The sequence below is a fragment of the Battus philenor genome, unplaced genomic scaffold (assembly GCF_028537555.1).
Source record: "Battus philenor isolate CCGP_79_NKW_IND1 unplaced genomic scaffold, ilBatPhil1.0.hap1 SCAF_29, whole genome shotgun sequence".
Lineage (NCBI taxonomy): Eukaryota > Metazoa > Arthropoda > Insecta > Lepidoptera > Papilionidae > Battus > Battus philenor.
This window is the reverse complement of record NW_027181692.1, coordinates 6,032,345-6,051,455: the sequence shown is the minus strand read 5'-3', so window position 1 is coordinate 6,051,455 and position 19,111 is coordinate 6,032,345. Positions and strand designations below refer to the sequence as shown.

The 19,111-nt window shown below is 33.8% G+C and overlaps 1 protein-coding gene across 1 annotated transcript in view; it reads right to left on the bottom strand.

Moving 5' to 3' along the window:
* The window catches only part of LOC137926304 (uncharacterized), a 63,117-nt gene extending 44,238 nt beyond the window's left edge, over window positions 1-18,879 (bottom strand). Inside the window, exons 1-2 of the mRNA XM_068769904.1 lie at window positions 18,687-18,879; window positions 10,933-11,046 (exon numbers count right to left, since the gene is read on the bottom strand). Coding sequence (XP_068626005.1) covers window positions 10,933-11,015 — 83 coding nt within the window. The 5' untranslated portion in view covers window positions 11,016-11,046; window positions 18,687-18,879. The remainder of the gene's footprint in view (window positions 1-10,932; window positions 11,047-18,686) is intronic.
* Between the last annotated feature and the right edge of the window lie 232 nt (window positions 18,880-19,111).

Genomic DNA, 19,111 nt, shown 5'->3' with positions numbered 1-19,111 from the left:
ATAATATAATAATTTGAATTTTGACAACGCTTCTATTTACTATATTATCATTACGTTATTTATTATTTTTTAAACTATTTTTTTTTGGATAAGCTGATACATTAATTGATTGCAAACTAGTTAAGAAAAGGACCAATATTAAGCCACTTCCGCACATGCAGTGGTAGTCGTGCAATAAAGTGCACCGCTCGCCAGCCTGCTGATAAAAGCGTTTGCGGCAAACAATGCGAATCACACAACTGCCACCGCCAAATCACTCAACACGTGTTTCACCCCTCCACGGGGCATCTTCAGGAGTTATGTTACACCGATTAGTGCCAAGTCTCTAGACTCTGTGTTTGGCGCATTTATCAGCGGGCTGGCGGGCGGTGCACTTTGTTGCACGACTACCACTGCATGTGCGGAAGTGGCTAAATATTGGTCCTTTTCTTACTTAGGATGGACTTCCGCGAAGTAACGCCTGATTCCATTAAATATGCAAACTAGTTGATTGACCTAGTTCTATTCAAACATCTGTACACTCGTTAAATATGTACATTTTCAAACACTCTGTACATATGTTATTTCTAGGTTTATAGCGCGCAAGTGTTTCGGATTTAACAATATATGGCAAATAATTTATTTAGGTCTATACCTTTAAAATGACAATACATGTTAATTAATTTAGTTTATTTATTTATCCGTATTATTTTGAGGTGACGTTAATTATTTCGGCCTATTCAGTCACAGTGTATTTAGTAGTAGTACACCGCCATTACACATAAATTAAAATAAATACATTAAAAAAACTTTTAAGTTAAACGGTTTTTTGATACCCATATTGTGGTGGTTGCGGAAAAATATGTACCTAGTCCGCCATATTGAAACGGCGTCCATCTTGAATTTTAAATTTTGACATAATCATCGTGTTTTACTAGTGTAGCCCTTTCATTTGATACCCATATTGAGGGGGCTAAGGAAAAATATGTAATCCGCCATTTTGTATCGGCGGCCATCTTAGATTTATAATGTTATTGGTTTTATTATATTGTATTGTTATCTAAATTAAATGTGTGTACCAAATTTCAGACCAATCTGACAACGGGAAGTTGCTTAAATTTCAATTTCTAATTTTGACCCAAATAAATAAACAAATGAATTCCGGACGGGTCAAACTAAATAAAACCGTTTAAAAATTTCCTTTATACGACATTACAGAAAGATCAGACCACATAAAATAAATTTAAACTTATTGAATGAACGAGGAGACGGTACAGACCTCTGACATTCACCGTCCACGAGGCTCAGGGGCTAAACAGGTGGTCGTAGCTGACCGTCGAACAACAGACACTCTCAGGCTGTATAACACTGTCCATCATGCGGTGATAGCGATATCAAGTCACACGAACTCGTGCGTGTATTGCACGGACGAGACTCAAGATGCGATCGCAAGATTCATCGATATGGTGAATAGGGAAACCACACAGATACTGGCGCACGACCTGGTGATGGCAATATGGACTAGCGACGAGGACTTCTTCGTGGTGTGGTCACACGAAACGTAATTTTGAAAACTGGACATTGTTAGGGCGTCAAAATACTCGTATATTAAGACAGTCAACACTGTAACATGCAAAGACGTAGGCAAAAATAAAAATTGGACACATTAAACATAAATGTAAAAGCAAAGGCACGGATGCTAATGCATGTAGAATATAAATTCTAATAATTAAAAATAAACCGACTGAAAAAAGATTGAAGAAAAGATTCACACGTACGAGTATATGGCATACGACTTTAGACACCAAAAGAGGTCATAATTTGAAAATGTTTCCAGCGCGCAATCTTCTTTAAGACTGTGTACCGTCTACTACTAGATATAGGCCCTTCTTCAAAGATTACCAATAAGACCAGTATAAATCAGCAATCAGCATCCAGAGTCTTTACAGTCTTTCCGAAGGTCAGAATCAAGTGGCTTCTCCTCCACAACCTAATGCCCCAGTGGTCATTAGTTCTCCTCGATATATGACTAACCAACTTCAAACAATCCGCTGGCCTATATATACACCATTTATATTGTTTAAAACACTATTTGTTCGCATTCTGAAAATTGGCTTATAGAAACAAAATTCCATTGTTGGCACCATTTCATATTTCTGGGAATGCATGAGTTTAACATAATACGTAGAATTTATGTAATACGTTTGGATGGAATTTACGTAGGGATCTTGGCGTTGGTGACCCTCAACTAGATGGACCCACTGTATAGATCTTTGAGGGAGGCCTAGCGCCCAGGGCTTGCAGTGGGCGTATAACAGGTGTAATGATTTGCTGGAATTTCTTTGGAACATTTAATGCAATGAAAAAATTTCAAAATTCTGTAATATTGTAAAAATGTTAAAATATTTTAAAATAGAACAATAAACAAATATAAAACCTTTATTGAAGTGATTTCGAATAATTAAAATACATTACTAAAAATACATATGACTTTGTAAATCACATTTCCGCCCATTCATTATTGTTCAAGGCTGAACACAACACGAGAAATAAAAATAAAAAGCGCGCGTAAATCGCCTATGACACGTGACCGCCATCTTTGTTTCAAATCGATTCATAAGTGCGCGCAGGGCTGCGCATGCGTATGTAACAACGTATACAAAAGTTTACATGTGTGCGTATATATATTTACGTTTACAAGGACGCCCACATGAGCACGCGTGCAGTGATGAGTTGATATGGCGATACACGTGCGGGGGTCGATGACCTGTTGACATTGGAACGGGCGAGATTCCAAGTCGGCGAAATTATTTTTGAAAGTTTTCTTAAATATGTATAAATATATTTAAAAATATTTCAAATGTAGGTTTAGTTCGCTGAATAAATTTCAAAACGTAAATATGTATTAAAATTATTATTTTTGTCTAACCTCAAACTAATATTTTTTATATATATTCAAGTTAATATATAATTATGTTGGTATTTTTAAATTATACATCGTAATTGATTATAGATATAAAAGCCTTTAATGTTTGATTGTATAACTCATTTGTCTGCAAAAACCTTTAATATTTTTACACATATATTTTATTATTTTTTATAAAGTGATCACTCTGAAATACGTTACATTAATTGATTTTTAAACGGTTTTATTTAGTTCGACCCGTACGGAATTTATTTGTTTGGGTCAAAATTAGAAATAGAAATTTAAGCACCTTCCCATTGTCAAATTGATCTGAAATTTGGTACACACATTTAATTTAGATGACAATACAATATAATAAAATCAATAACATTATAAATCTATGATGGCCGCCGATACAAAATGGAGGATTACATATTTTTCCCTAACCCCCTCAATATGGGTATCAAATGAAGGGGCTACACTAGTAAAACACGATGATTATGTTAAAAATTTGAAATTCAAGATGGACGCCGTTCCAAAATGGCGGACTAGGTACATATTTTTCCACAAGTTATTTTAAATGTATTGATTTGTATTAGAAAATACGCTACAGGCAAATAGCAACCGAATTTTAAAATCACTTTTTTACTATGTTATCATTACGTTATTTATTATTATAATTGGATGTACTACACTCATTAAGGCTTTTACACATATAAACAATCATACTGTATATGTTGTATACGTTATTCTATGTATAAACAAATATATATCAAGTTACAGTGCAAACGTCCACGTGTTTTGGTCGCATAGTTTACTTATATAAACATAGTTGAGAAGGCAAGATATACAATATATAATAGATAGATAAGATAGTAAAAAAATTATGTTGACATTTGGCACCCACAGTTCCCCACCAAGTCAGAAGTTAGAGAGTGTTCAAGACAGTAAACCTTGACATCTTTTCATTATTTACTCTAATAGATTTCTTGGAAGAAACATGTATCGTCCGACGATTTTAACAAATACATCAATTCACAATATGGCTAGACGTACACTGAGCTTGCGTGGTTTCCACCTCAGGGCTTTAAAGCTGTTGCAACCATCTTTCTGCCAACTGCCACTTACCATTCCATCTTGAAGAATACTCCCATGGATCGTTAGGCAATTGTCTGCTTGCCAGTGAAGCCCGAAGTTGCCAACCATAGACTTTTTTTGACTTAGAGTTATTGATGGAAGGTGTTGTGAAAACTGTATTAATTACAACATATTTTATATACTGTAATAATTACGTAATAATATGATTAATAAATTATATGTACACGCCTTTCGTTATTTTTTTCATTCAATATTTTAACATATACATTTTTATTTACTCTATGGTCTGTGCATGCAAAAAATAGAATGTTGTTTTTAACTATTTTTCTCGTAATTTGAAACGGTAGTTTTTTTCCGAATCGGCGAATTCAATATGAAGATTTGCGAATGGCAACACATATTAAATTTTTTCTATTTACATAGATAGATTATTTTTATCTATGTAGGCATATACAAGCATTATCGATAAACTAATATATACTTCCACTGGAGTTTTTCGGTCACGTTTTTTATCAGACTGATCACGAAAACTCGTTGGAGTTTCTGTTCGTTTCGCACATAAGTAGTCATTTAAAATGATCATATACGAATAGTGATATAAATAAATAAATGTAACCAGAAACGATGATCATAATCTTGAACAACTTGGAAAAGTTGCTGGCAAAAGTCCCAGGCGTCGTACTCCCGTCTGTTGGTAGAACTAAATCCACTCGTATATTCACACCAATCTTCAGGCTATCATCTTATCATCATCATTGGTGTCAGCTGATAGATTCCCAATGCAAGGGATGGGTCTTCCTCAAAGATCGCCACGAGGACCAATCTTGCAATGTCCATATCCATTTACTTTCAGCGACCTTAATTTCATCGTTGGTTCCACTAGTGGTGCATCAACCCTGGCCGCGTCTACCGCCCCATGGACTGGCCCCAAAGACCGTCCGCTGCAAGAGACGAGCAACTCTTCAATCTACGTCAGTGGCCGTGGTCATTCGAAGTTCTCCTCATTTCTGGACATATATACTCAGTTCAGGTCTTCACGGAGCACGGGGAGGTTCTCTGAGTACCTTCACTGGTTTAAGCTCAAGGAGAACCTCACGTGCTTCTGTGAACCGGGCGTGGACCAGACCGTGGTCCACTTTGTGGCCAGCTGTCCCGCGTTCAGAGGACTCCGAACGACTCCGAAAGATCTGCGAGGAGGCTATAGCCTCGCTTATCGAGAATGATGAAATGCGACCAGAGTTTCTTAGGCTATGTAGAAAATTTGCGATAAACGTAATAAAAAGAAATAAGAGTCAATAATATAAGCAAAAGGTAAATAAAATAAAACGAATGTAAGCAAAACAATAAGTATATAAATAAATTATGTAAAAAAAATCGTAAAAAAACCGAGAAACGTGGTGATTGATGAAAGGCATAGGAAAAGAGGGAAAATAGAATGAAAGGGCAAGTCAGATAAATACATTTAAAAAACTTTTAAGTTAAACGGTTTTTTGATACCCATATTTTTGTGGTTGTGGAAAAATATGTACCTAGTCCGCCATATTGGAACGGCGTCCATCTTGAATTTTAAATTTTGACATAATCATCGTGTTTTACTAGTGTAGCCCTTTCATTCGATACCCATATTGAGAGGGTTAAGGAAAAATATGTAATCCGCCATTTTGTATCGGCGGCCATCTTATATTTATAATGTTATTGATTTTATTATATTATATTGTTATCTAAATTAAATGTGTGTACCAAATTTCAGATCAATCTGACAAAGGGAAGGTGCTTAAATTTCAATTTCTAATTTTGACCCAAATAAATAAACAAATTCCGTACGGGTCGAACTAAATAAAACCGTTTAATAAAATGTACAATGTAAGGAGAGAATGAAAAATCTTTAAATGCATGGTCGAAGAGCGCGTTAAAAAAAATTTAAGTGAAAAATTATTAACATGAAATATAAGTCCCTAACCCAGAAATAAGTTAGGGGTACGAGAGACCTCCAATAGCGGAGGCCATTAAAAAAAAACATATATACTCACCGACCCCAAAACTAGTCATGAGTATAGTAAATATAGGTTTAGTAAGTAATATAACAAGCTGTGATAATGTAGTTAACTGTGGTCTGGGAACAAAGATGAAGGAAGAAACGTGATGCAAGGGAGACGATTTGAATGTGAAGAAAGAGATTGTGAAGGATAGAAAGAGAAAGTGAAATAAAAAGAATAAAATGAAAAGTACTTTACTCGAGTTTTAGTGTCTCTGTCTCACACATGGCAGGGGTAAATGAGAGATCCTCAAAGAAAAAGAAGACTTTGGACTAGCAACAGAAACAGACAGGAGCAGCAAAACGACGTCGAAGATTTCTTCGTGTCCAAACTTTAAAATCTAACTTTCACTTGAAAAATAATCACAAAAGGTGCGGACATATTTGCAATGATAAGAAATGGGATAGGTCGACCCAATTATGATAATAAGAAGCTAGATAGTGTATACAGTGTGTATATTGTAAGATACCACAAACACACACGTGTTTGTGTTACTAATATTTATATAGGGTGGTTGAAATTATTGTAAAAGATTTAAAGGAAGTTAACGTATATGTCATTTACTGTCAATTAATATATGAAAAAAAGTTTTTATATTTTAAATACTTATTATAATTATTAATTACTATCTGTCCCTGCAGAACCTACTGCCTAATATAATATAATCATTAGAATGCCAGTGGCGCCATCCGTCGAAAATTGGTCATGTCGGCTTAGAAACCCTTGTGGGCTCATGTACAACTAAAGATCATCACAGGATTAAATGTAAAGTTTATGATTCTATAAAGGTTCTATAATATATATTATCAAATAAACCTTATAAATGTATATATATATATATATATATATACATATATAGGGACCAGAACGTAATGTCGCTTTCTTAAGTTAAATTCGCACGACTACATTTTTAACCAAGTTTTTATTTCTAATCAACAATATATTCACATTCGTTATCAACAACCTTTCGCCATCTATTTTTCAATGCCGTTGCGGCAAAAATGAATCGACTTTTCTGTAAAATATTTCGACAGAAACGATATTACTTTTCAATCCTGCTAATATATATAAACGACATCCTCCGACACAAATAATGTGGTAACACGTTCCAGACTAAATAACAGCTGCACCGATCGTGCATTATTCACGCAATTGCACAATAACATTTTGAACAATGGTATTGTGATTAGTTTTGACCTTCGACCTTTAGTCGGTCAACGCGGTCGCATTTGATCTTATCGTGTCGTCACTTGCCGGACTGTTTGGTTCCTGAAATTACTTAATTTAATTTTTAACATCGAAAATAAACTGTGCACCTAAGAGTCAATTTAAATATTTTACACCTATAACCAATTCTGTATAAAATGATTTGTCAATTGTTTTAAATTATACATAACTTGAAAACGATCCGAGCAATTAGCGACAATTTTTTTATATAATCATGAAGGCATTAGGGAGACAAAAAATGTAAGAATTGCATGAAAAACAGTTAAAAACAACACATTTATTTTCCCATACAAATAACAAAGTCATCTGTTATTAGCTGTGCAAAATTCGACGGCGATGAAAACAAAACAAATGGTGTTTTATATGTAATAATATCTTTAATGGAATCAGGCACCTTGCGGTAGTCCATCCTAAGTAAGAAAAAGACCAATAATTAGCCACTTCCGCACATGCAGTGGTAGTCGTGCAATAAAGTGCACCGCCCGCCAGCCCGCTGATAAATGCCAAACACAGAGTGAGCTCACTTTGTGTTTGGCAAATAATCGGTGTAACATAACTCCTGAAGATGCCCCGTGGAGTGGTAAAACACATGTTGAGTGAATTAACAGTGGCAGTTGTGTAATTCGCATTGTTTGCCGCAAACTCATTTATCAGCGGGCTGGCGGGCGGTGCACTTTGTTGCACGACTACAGTGGTAGTTGTTGAAAGTGGTCTTGTGCGGAAGTGGCTAAATATTAGTCCTTTTCTTAATTTAATGTTTATCAAATATATGTAATTTCATTTCATGTAACTAGTCTAAGGTATTTATATTCTGTACAGTTTTTTTATTATGTCAGCAGAGTTTTGAGAGAGATTTTGTGAAGAATAAAAAATGAAACAGTGTAAGATAATATGACGCATAAAAGAAGAAATAAAATGTAAAATGAAAAAATTGTTTATGTTATAATATTGTAATTACTCGCCTTTAAACACGGTAGGTGGAACGTGAGGTACGCGATGACATGCGCCATTAAAAAAATGGCCGTCTTTTTATCTATGGTACAATTATTCATATTTTTAGTTTACTTATTTATCCTATAATTAATTACGTATTATTACAATTTTATATACATTTTTTTACTTCTTTTATTTTGACATTACTTGGCCGATCCGTAGTCAAGCATTAAACAGAAAAGTGAGTGAAATCAACTTGACGTCAATAAGAGATATAGTGCATAGTATATTGGATAAAAGTAAATACTTAATTTGTCTAAGAAGGTCACTTCTTTTAAGTCTTATTCTCTTATAATACATTTGCCAGAGTAGTGGCAATTTCAAGCATGACTCTTTTTATTCTCCTGTCATCTCTCACGCCAAGGTACCAGGCAAATTCAAATTTAGAGACTATACTGAATGGCCTTGAACATGATTCATCCTTGGTAAAGATGTGTGACATCTGGATTTTAAAACATGCTGCCCTCGTGTCCGTGCCGCACGCAACTGCGACTCCTGCCCTCTCCAAGCTCTGGTATCTATTCAGCTCAAATGTCTTGGAGGAAAGGATCAGGACCTTTCTCCGAAAGCCGAATAAATGACAGTTAGCAAATACCATACGTCAAACGATGCATCTGAAGTAGATTTTTTTTTAATTTATTAGTTCGCGGATTTCGGTTCAGCGAGCCCTGAGTCTGATGTGGCTGTAAAAGCCAAAACGGCTAACAGCGTCCAGCGCCAATCAAATATAGCCAACACCAAGAAACTAGGCAAGTTCAAATTTAGAAACTATACCGAATAGGCTTCAACTTGATTAATCCATTGAAAAGTTGGGTGACCTCTGGACCTTAAAACATTTACTTTACCCTGGATGTCAAGTCTCTCCATATAGTTGTCCACTTAATTTGTCCATCACAAAGCTGGATGACTTTTAGATCTTGAGCCTTTTACTTTTCCCTGGACGATAAGTCTTTCAATAGCGTTTTACGTCATAATTTCATTTGATCCATCTATCGCAGTGATTCCCAAAGTGGTCTATATCGACCCCTAGGGGTCTATGACAATCTGCAAGGGGTCTACGTCAGCGAAAAAAAATTTGGGGATCCATGAAATGAAAATGGAGGTCCACGATAGTGGATCTCAACACATACACTGATAGTACCTATTTACTTACAACATACTATCTTATAATATCAAAACATTTACATTATCTATAAAAGTACCTATGAAGTAAAAAATTATTAATATGTTACGAATATTTTACATAACAGATACAAAATTTTATTTTGAGTAGTTTTAATTTAAATTCAATTAATAAATGTATAAATTAACATGTGTTTTCACTGTAAGTTTTTTAACACTAAACTTCACTACAGTTAGAAATTTACAGGAAATCAATAGCAGGTAAGTAGGGGGTCTACCCAACACGGAAAATCATGGCAAGGGGTCTACGACACAAAAAAAATCGGGGAACTCTGATCTATCGGAAAGCATCCTTTGGGCTTTGAGCCAATAACTCTACTTTTATTATTTCAAAGTTCTCTCTGTATCTAAAGGAATAAAAATCTTTGTTGATCAGATTTCGAGGAAGGCTCCACGGTCATTGTTCGACGGTTTTTATTATGAAATTAACAAAAATATGCATAATAACTTCCAAATATGATACGCTCAGATGATCCGAGCAGGTACAAATCCAGAGGTCACAAATTTTTACCAAGGATGAATCATGTTGAAGATCACTCGGTATAGTCTCTAAATTTGAACTTGCCTAGTACCTTGGCGTGAGAGATGACAGGAGAATAAAAAGAGTCATGCTAGAAATTGCGACTAGTGGAAATAGTTATATAAGAGAATAAGACTTAAAAGAAGTGACCTATTTAGGCCAATTAAGAATTTACCTTTATCCAATACACTATATAGAGATATAATTCATTATATTATGTTTAAATTTGACATTACTTTGCCGATCCTCCGTCAATAAGAGTATTGACTTCACTTTCACTCACTGTTCTGATGAATGCTTGACTAAGGATCGGTCAAGTAATGTCAAAATAAAACAAATAAAAAATGTATATAAAAGTTGTTATAAATATGCTTTTAATATAAATTAAATAATTGTAATAATAAGTAATTAATTATAAGATAAATAAGTAAATTAAAAATATGAATAATTATACCATAGATAAAAAGACAGTCATAGTTTTAATGGCCCATGTCATCTCGTACCTCACGTTTTACCTACCGTGTTTAAAAGGCGAGTAATTACAATATTACAATATAAACAATTTTTTCATTTTACATTTTATTTCATCTGTTATGCGTCATATTATCTTACACTCTTTCATTTTTTATTCTTCACAAAATCTCTCATTCTGACTGCTGACATAATAAAAAATTTTTTGCAAAGCGCGAGCGGCCAAGAGCCTGAAAGGGTTTATTGTCACCGTACCTCCACGTCAAATGCGTAAAAAGATGCTGTCATCGTAAAATTTTCATTTATAAAAATAAAAAGATATTGAAACGCCGAAATAAAAACATACGTTGTCTTAATTATATTACAAGTAATATGCTTTAAACAGCAAGACAGGCTACTAGTCCAAAAATTTTTTAATACAAAATTAGTCTACACAACCTTTTATCATTACAAAATCCCATGTAGATTAATTTTTGGATATCGAAATATATGAAAAATCCACTAAAACAATGTATACTCACACCAATGCCGCCAAATAAGGATGCAGTTTGACGTTCCCCTGCGCGCCATCTTGTGCGATCGTTACACGACCGGAAGCCGCCATTTTGTGGAACTCAGTCTGCCTCTTCCATAACCTGTGGTTTAAATGTTTATGATAATAGATATATGGCTGTACCGAAGTTTCAACGGCAAAAAATCTCAATCTAAATCAAATAAATATGCCATTAAAAAACCTCAAAACGCATATTAAAAATTAAATTAACGAAAAAAAGATTATTTAATAAAAAAAATATGTGTTGTGGGGTGCGGTTACTTTTGACATATTTTACAAAAAAAAAAAAAACAGATTGAATTGTTACCGCTCCCGCGTTGATGTGTATACCAGATGGCAAAACGTTGATACCGAAGGCGATTAGAAATAAAAACTCGTTAAAAATGTAGTCGTGTAAATACAAACTTAACAAAGCAACATTACTTTCCAGTCTCACTAATAAACATATATATTAAACTTTATTAAAATGTGTTATTGTGGAGTTCCTTCCTGCTTCTTCTCCACAACTATAAGACCTAGTGAGACAGAGTAGAGTCAAAAATATAATAGATTATAAGTTGTCAATCAATAAGAGTCTTATTAAAAGTTCCTATATTGAATAAATATATTTTATATTATATATATGTGTATTTTAGATATAATATGAATCAGATTGATATAGGTGTACCTCTAAAAATAAAAATAATAATTTAATTAATCAATTATAAAACAAATTATATTAAACTATTTACGTGCGAAGTACAGGATGATTGATTATAAGTGGAAAAGCTTTAAAATAAACCCATTTAAGCTCATTTGTTACCAATGTATGGTATACCCTATTCTAAAATCAAATGTTTATGCTTTTATAAATAAAATGATTTTTTTAAAAGCATTTTCAAAATTCGAATTACTTCATGTAGTCCCCATTGAACTAACCCGTACTCGCAAAAATAATTTTTTACAGAAGAAAGAAAAAACCCAGTTTATTAAATAACTTCCATTATATTCAACGTACAACGGTAGTTTATATACCAAATACAAAACTATTTTTTTCTGCATCCATATATTCATCGTACCCGGCGATAAATATTGCACATCGACCTTTGGAAAGAGACAATCGGCTAATTTCGGCTTCGTAGATCGCTATCTCTGTCGCACGAAATACAAATAGTCCGGTATCCATTAGAAGCTGTTACAACACCATTATACCTATTGTTAATATGATACTTTGTAATGAAAATAAAATTGATGTAATGGTGTTTATTGCAATATTTATCGCCGGATACTATAAATATATGGATGCAGAAGAAAATAGTTTTGTATTTGGTATATAAATTACCCTTGTAAGTTGAATATAGTGGAAGTTAATAAATAAACTCAGTTTTTTTTTTCTTCTGTAATATTTTATTTTTGCGACGGGGGACCGCTGCCTAACAGTGAACATCCCATAATTGAAATGGTGATGACAATCGTTGTCTTAAATTTACCTATTGATACCATATTAAAGGTTTATCACCGCTCAAAATATAAAATTGTACATCATTGTATCATCTCTGCAAAACGTACACGTGAGCTGTGGGTGGTAAATTACCGGCTTATACCACGACCACGTGGCGCCGAGTCACGTTAACGTCACGTGACCTGTCCGTGAGACAAAAATGTCATATCTAGTTAGCCTAGTAATTTTACAACCTCCGACATCCTTTATTGGAAATAAAACGTTAAAGGCGTATCAAATTATCGCCCAAGAGGTCAGACTTGGGGTACCTTGCTCCTAGAGAATTTTATAGCTTTCGTCTAAGCTACCTAAGAACTTGATAGACACTTAATCCGGTCTTTGGGGTAAACCTTGACCATTTCAGCATTTCAGCTCATTCGACGTCCACAGCTGGACATGGGACTCTCCTACTAATTTTCATTAAGACCGGTTGGAAGATTCCAGCATCCAACGTCTTTCAACGGCCTTAAAGTTCCCAAGGTAGACAGATGACCCCCAACGGATGGCCTGTTCTATGTACTCCATCCTGCTTACTGCATGACCAAGTTGCCAACCTGCCATATCAATTAACGTTCGTCTACGCAACTCCACAATCCTTGATTCGATTTCGAAACACAATGTCTCGGAGTGATGAACCAAGTTTCTGTGCAATCATCACTGGTAGCATATAGCTTTCCGCAGCATTTAGCTTGACACGGTCTTGGCCCTCTTCACGGGGCAGGGGTATTCTCCGAGTACCTTCACCTGTTTGACCTCAAGGATAGTCCGTTAATGCTTCTGTGAACCGGGGGTGGACCAGACCGTGGTGCATCTAGTAGACGACTGTCCCGCATTTGAAGGGCTCCAAGTGCCAGGTAAGTAAAAAGATAAGCGAAGAACACATCGCCTTACTAATGGGAGATAACAAATATAGGCCAGCGTTCCACGAGTTCTGCAGGTGGATAGTGAAGGATTTCATAAAAATAAATAAAACAAATATGGCTCGGATAACTAAGTAAACAGGAGGTAGAATCAGAATTAAAGTTTAAGAAAATAAAACATAAAACAAAAATAATGGTCATATGTAATAAATATTAATAAATAGCATTTTTTTATGGCCCCCGCTATTGGGAGCCTCTCGTACCCCTATTTTGTTTGGGACAGGGATTTACAAATAATTTTTTCAGGGTTTTATCTTTATTCTACACTAACTTTCATTCTTCTCAGTTTCTTTTATTCTTTCCTTTTATCCTTCACAATATCTTGCAATTAAATAGCATATTATAAGGTGGATAAAAATGTATAATAACATAAACAAATATACAAATATGATAATTTTGTAGCATTTGAGGCGATAATAAAAAAAAATTATTAAAGGAGGACTAATTACCCTGTCCAAAACAAGATAGGGGTACAAGAGGTCCCCAGTCGCGTGGCTATTAAAAATATATATATAGCTTTCGTCTACCTCATATAGCTATCTAAGAACTGTCCATCTATGGAACCTATATATATATATATATATATATATATATATATGTGTGTGTGTGTGTGTGTGTGTGTGTGTGTGTGTGTGTGTTAGGTAAAGTACAAGTTCAGTTATTTACTTTAAAAGGCCCAGGTTAAACGCAGCGAAATGGTGAAGCTTCAAATTGGTGAAGCAGTAAATGTTTCATTTATGTTCATCCACATATCATTATTTGCAGAGCATGTACGGGACGAGAAGAATGGAACAAGACGTTAATTAAAAAGAAAGAAGAATCAGTTTGAACTCCTCTATAGTCATTATTTAATTTGAAGCTGTAGTTCCAACCACGCCTGCAACACACTCGGACAGGTTTTGTTATTTAAGCTCTGCGATTGTTTCCTTGGCTTTATCATCAATTAAAATCAAATCAAAGAATTTTATAAAGATTAAAAATAGAAATTTTGAATTGTTAAAGTATTCTGGAGGGAAGACAAAGAAAGAGAGGCGATGTGTGAAAGGTAACAAGGTATGGAAAGGAATGGAAGAGACTGAGATGGACAACAGAGGAATGAATGAAAGATCTTAAAAAGAGAAGCGTGGAAATAACAATAAAAAAGTAATACAATTTTATTGTAAATAATGTCACATGGTAGGAGGGCACGAGAAGTCCCTATGAAGGACATAAAAAAATTTACCGTATTTTATGAAGAAAAAAAATGCCAAGTGGTAAACATTATTTGCCAACAACAAAAATGTTGCCAGTCCTAGAGAGCGTTATATAATTGCAAATATGACTTCATGACGCCGTGACCCTTAAATGCATAATGATGTATAACTGCAAAATACTACTTAAACATATAATGAGTACTACACTTAAAAGTAAATGCACAGTGTTGTATATCTACAACTTAAGGTTTTTAAAAAATAGGCATAATAGATATTATATACATATTTTTTTCTATTTTTCCCTGCATTTTAGTGTATTTATCTGCAAGGTAAATATATATTTTTTAATTTATACATATAAGCCATGCATTTAAGGGTTAAAGAATTTTCATTTATACCAATTACACCGAACTATGAGATAATTAGTATAATTATATCGGCAATTGCGTAATTTAAAAAAATATATTATTGCAATTTATACACGCAGGTTTTGTTATAAAGTAATTATTGAGGCACATAGTGCGGAACCGATGGCCGCTGGAAGGTTCAGGAGTGAAGACCACGGATCGGCGAACGTCCAACAAGGTAGACTTTGTTATGGTCTCCGAAAGACGATGGATGCTACCAAACGGTCTTATTGAAAATAGCAAAAAACCTATCTCCAGCAGTGGAGGTTTCATCACTAATGATGATGAATTGCCGTGGGTTAATTACAATGCATCAATGTCATAAAGTAGAATTGTCGTTGACGTTGTTACGGTGTTAGTCAAAAATAAGAAGATAGCTAAAGAGCTAGCGCGCATTTACACGGGGCGAGTTACTGACTTGTACTGGACAGTAATATAATATAATATATCAAGTAGTGGCAGTCCAGCGGTAGATGACTGAGAATTATGATCGTACCTCGCAGGTTCGAATCTCGGGATCCAATCTTATATAACTCACACTTTGTGCATTAATTATATAGGTTTCAAGAGAATGGACGGCAGCATCCTCGGCGTACAATAATACCACACTGCGATCGCTAATCAGCCTGCCAAGCCTGGCGATTATGATATTACCCTCTATAGATATCTTTGGGAGATGTCTATGGTCTAAAACAGCGATTCCCAAAGTGGTCTATATCGAACCCTAGGGGTCTATGACAACCTGCAAGGGGTCTACGTCAGCAAAAAAAAATTTGGGAGTCCATGAAATGAAAATGTAATATATAGTACCTATTTACTTACATCATCATACATATGAAGAAAAAAAGAAACAGACTGGACATCATTAGCCGAGGAGATTTAAGATAAACCCTTACAAAATTGACGCCAAATGTTGATAATTCATCAGGTTCATCCTTCTCACTAAAAATATTGACTTATTGCTTATGTTATTTTATTTATAGTTTATTTAATGTTACGTATATTTTACATAACAAATACAAAATTTTATTTTGAGTAGTTAATTCAGTTAATAAATGTATAAATTAACATGCGTTTTAACTTTAAGTTTTTAACACTAAACTTCACTACAGTTAGAAATTTACAGGAAATCAATATCAGGTAAGTAGGGGGTCTACCCAACACGGAAAAACATGGCAAGGGGTCTACTACACAAAAAAGTTTGGGAAACTCTGGTCTAAAACGACGACAAAACAGAAGCTTAACATCTGGCATCCTAAGTCAACTCCTCTTGTCAGTTTTGACACACCTATTACAGGTACCAGTGTTAATTTGAATCAAAATATTATAGAGAAACATTAAAGTGGCTGTTGTTGAAACATCTGTAAAAGAAGTTTTTTAATTAATCTGTACTGAAATAAAAGATAAAAAGATGAAAAAGAGAGAGGTTTGGGTGAGGAACTGAATGCAAAAAGACGCAACTGATAGAATAAAAAGCTATATAATGATGATCTTCGAGTATTACAATCAAATAAGAATGAGGCCTAACACAAGTGGACATTCTTTTTAATTTAATAGGACTTAAAATTCAGCGATTCGAGTCAAGTTCAATACGGAAATGTTCAAGATAAAAATATAAAAAAAAAATCTAAAAAAAATATTTTTCTCGGAAGTCAACATTACAATACCCGGCGATAAATATTGCACATCGACCTTTTGAAAGAGACAATCGGCTAACTTCGGCTTCGTAGAGCGTTATCTCTGTCGCACGAAATACGACTGACCAAACGTCACATAATGGGACACATAGTGCTTTACGAAGCCAAAATTAGCCTATTGTCTCTTTCCAAAGGTAGATGTGCAATATTTATCGCCGGGTATTGTACGCTATTTTTGTATTAAATCGCAAAGAATAAAATAATCGACAAAATAATAAAATTAAACAAATTTTTTATGTTAAATCAACACTATTATGCTAGCTACTGACCTTGGTCAATTTGATACATATTGACGTCGACGGGGAACAGCGAACAATAACATAAAAACAATAAAAAGTATGAAGTAGCTTGCATACAAGTAGCTTATCGAGAACGAGTTACTGGTATAATACAGTTACACGGGGCGAGTTAATCGCCCGTTTACTAGCCCCTTGTAAATGGGCTTTTAGAAATGTTATGATCACTGAAATTTAGTAATGTCCGACATAAATAACTTCGACAATAAATAATTCGACACCAACGATACAATCTCCTTCAACTTATCATGATGGGAAAGGTCGCTGGTAAAAGGAAGGTTGGTAGGAGAAAGAAGTCGTGGCTTCGTAACATTAGAGAGTGGACCGGAATCGCCAGCGCTGCTGAGCTATTGCGCAGAACCAAAAATAAGGAAGAGAGCAGGAAGCTGATAGCCAACCTCCACTAGTTGGAGAGGCACTTCAAGAAGAAGAAGACATAAATAAAATTTTGAGGCATTACTATATATATATTTTTTATGGCCCCCGCTATTGGGAGCCTCTCGTACCCCCTATCTGGTGTGGGTCAGGGACTTTTTATTTACAATTTTTTAATTTTTTCACATACATTTTTTTATTTTCTTTCTCTTCTTTCATACTTCATAATATCTTTCGTTATTACTATATATTTATTGATAAAGCGTAAAAAGTTTCCATCAAAATAATAACATAATTTAGAAATTTTCATACAGGACAACTGTAGATAGGTGGTAAAAAATTTAAGTACATGAATGTGTCCATTTGCTAACATATCAGCTATAAATTCACCTCTTTAAAATTTTTACATTTAATTAACAAACACCCTGTAAAAAGTGATCATTCTGAAATATGTTATATTGATTATATTTTTCTATTGGAATAAAACATACTAATAACTTCTGGCAATACTAAGCCTACGCATATGTAAACAAAAATTCATTTTAAAATATTGCAATACAAATTTTAAAACACTTTTTAAACTATATCTTTACGTAATCCAAAAATAAATAATTACACAGAACTATTTATTTTTTGGTACCATACATTAATTGGCACCAACATTTATTTTCAATCATTCAATCATCCTGTATATTCTGCAAAAGGGTTTCCTACAAGGAGATAATATATTGTAGAATTTTTTATACACTAAGAGAACTGAATGTAATGTTTTGCAAAAAAAAATAACAAGACTGTACATTTACGTAAAAAATAAAATTAAAACGATACATTTACAATTTGAATGTTTATTTAAAATTAATTAATCATAACCACAAAAACTATTAATGTGTAAATTCAAATTAAGAATTACAATTTTTTTTTACTTGTTTTGACACATTCTAATTCAAATATAAATACTCTTTATTTGGCATGAATGTATTCCATCATATATTGACGCCAAGCTGAGTTTACTATGTGTTCCGATGATAAACACCTTAGATTTGAAAAGAACAGATGTATGAAATTAACAGCGAATGTATATATTTTTTAAAACAATATAAAATTACATATTTAATTAGTTTGGACACGAACATATAATTTCCAGGTTGTGCTATCTTCTTTGAAGTCATTTACAACGTAATGACTTAGTAACACAAACTATCTTTGGCATTTTTTTAAATGTAGCAATAGATTGTAAAAACCTATATATTGCCCAAAGAACGTTAAGCTAACTGAACGAAGTGGAGTCTATATATTTACTTTATATAATATCTTTCTTAATACATGAATAATTTTTAGCACAAACAAATATTACCTTATTCCGAAATCTAAAGTTAATATCTTTGTCTTCCGTTCGTAACAATAATTCACGTATTGTCTAACAAATTTAAAACTGTTTTCACTACACTTAACTCACAATCACGGCTGACAATTAATGGCTAGTAATTGATTTTTATACTTATTTCGCACTATATGCTTAGAATAGATAATTTACATAAAAGGTTTATTTGGTCACATATATTATTACGTCCATACACTAAGCGGTTTCCCGCGCTACTGAAGAATATTGTTATTACGATAATAACGAGTTGAATAGGCTATTAGCGCGACGCAGTGATGTACCAAACATAACTTATAATACTACGTTGCTATTTTTATTAAAAATATATGTGTATATTGAATAATACGAGAAATTAATTTTGTATTAAAGGTACATTAGCTAAAATACATATTACCTAA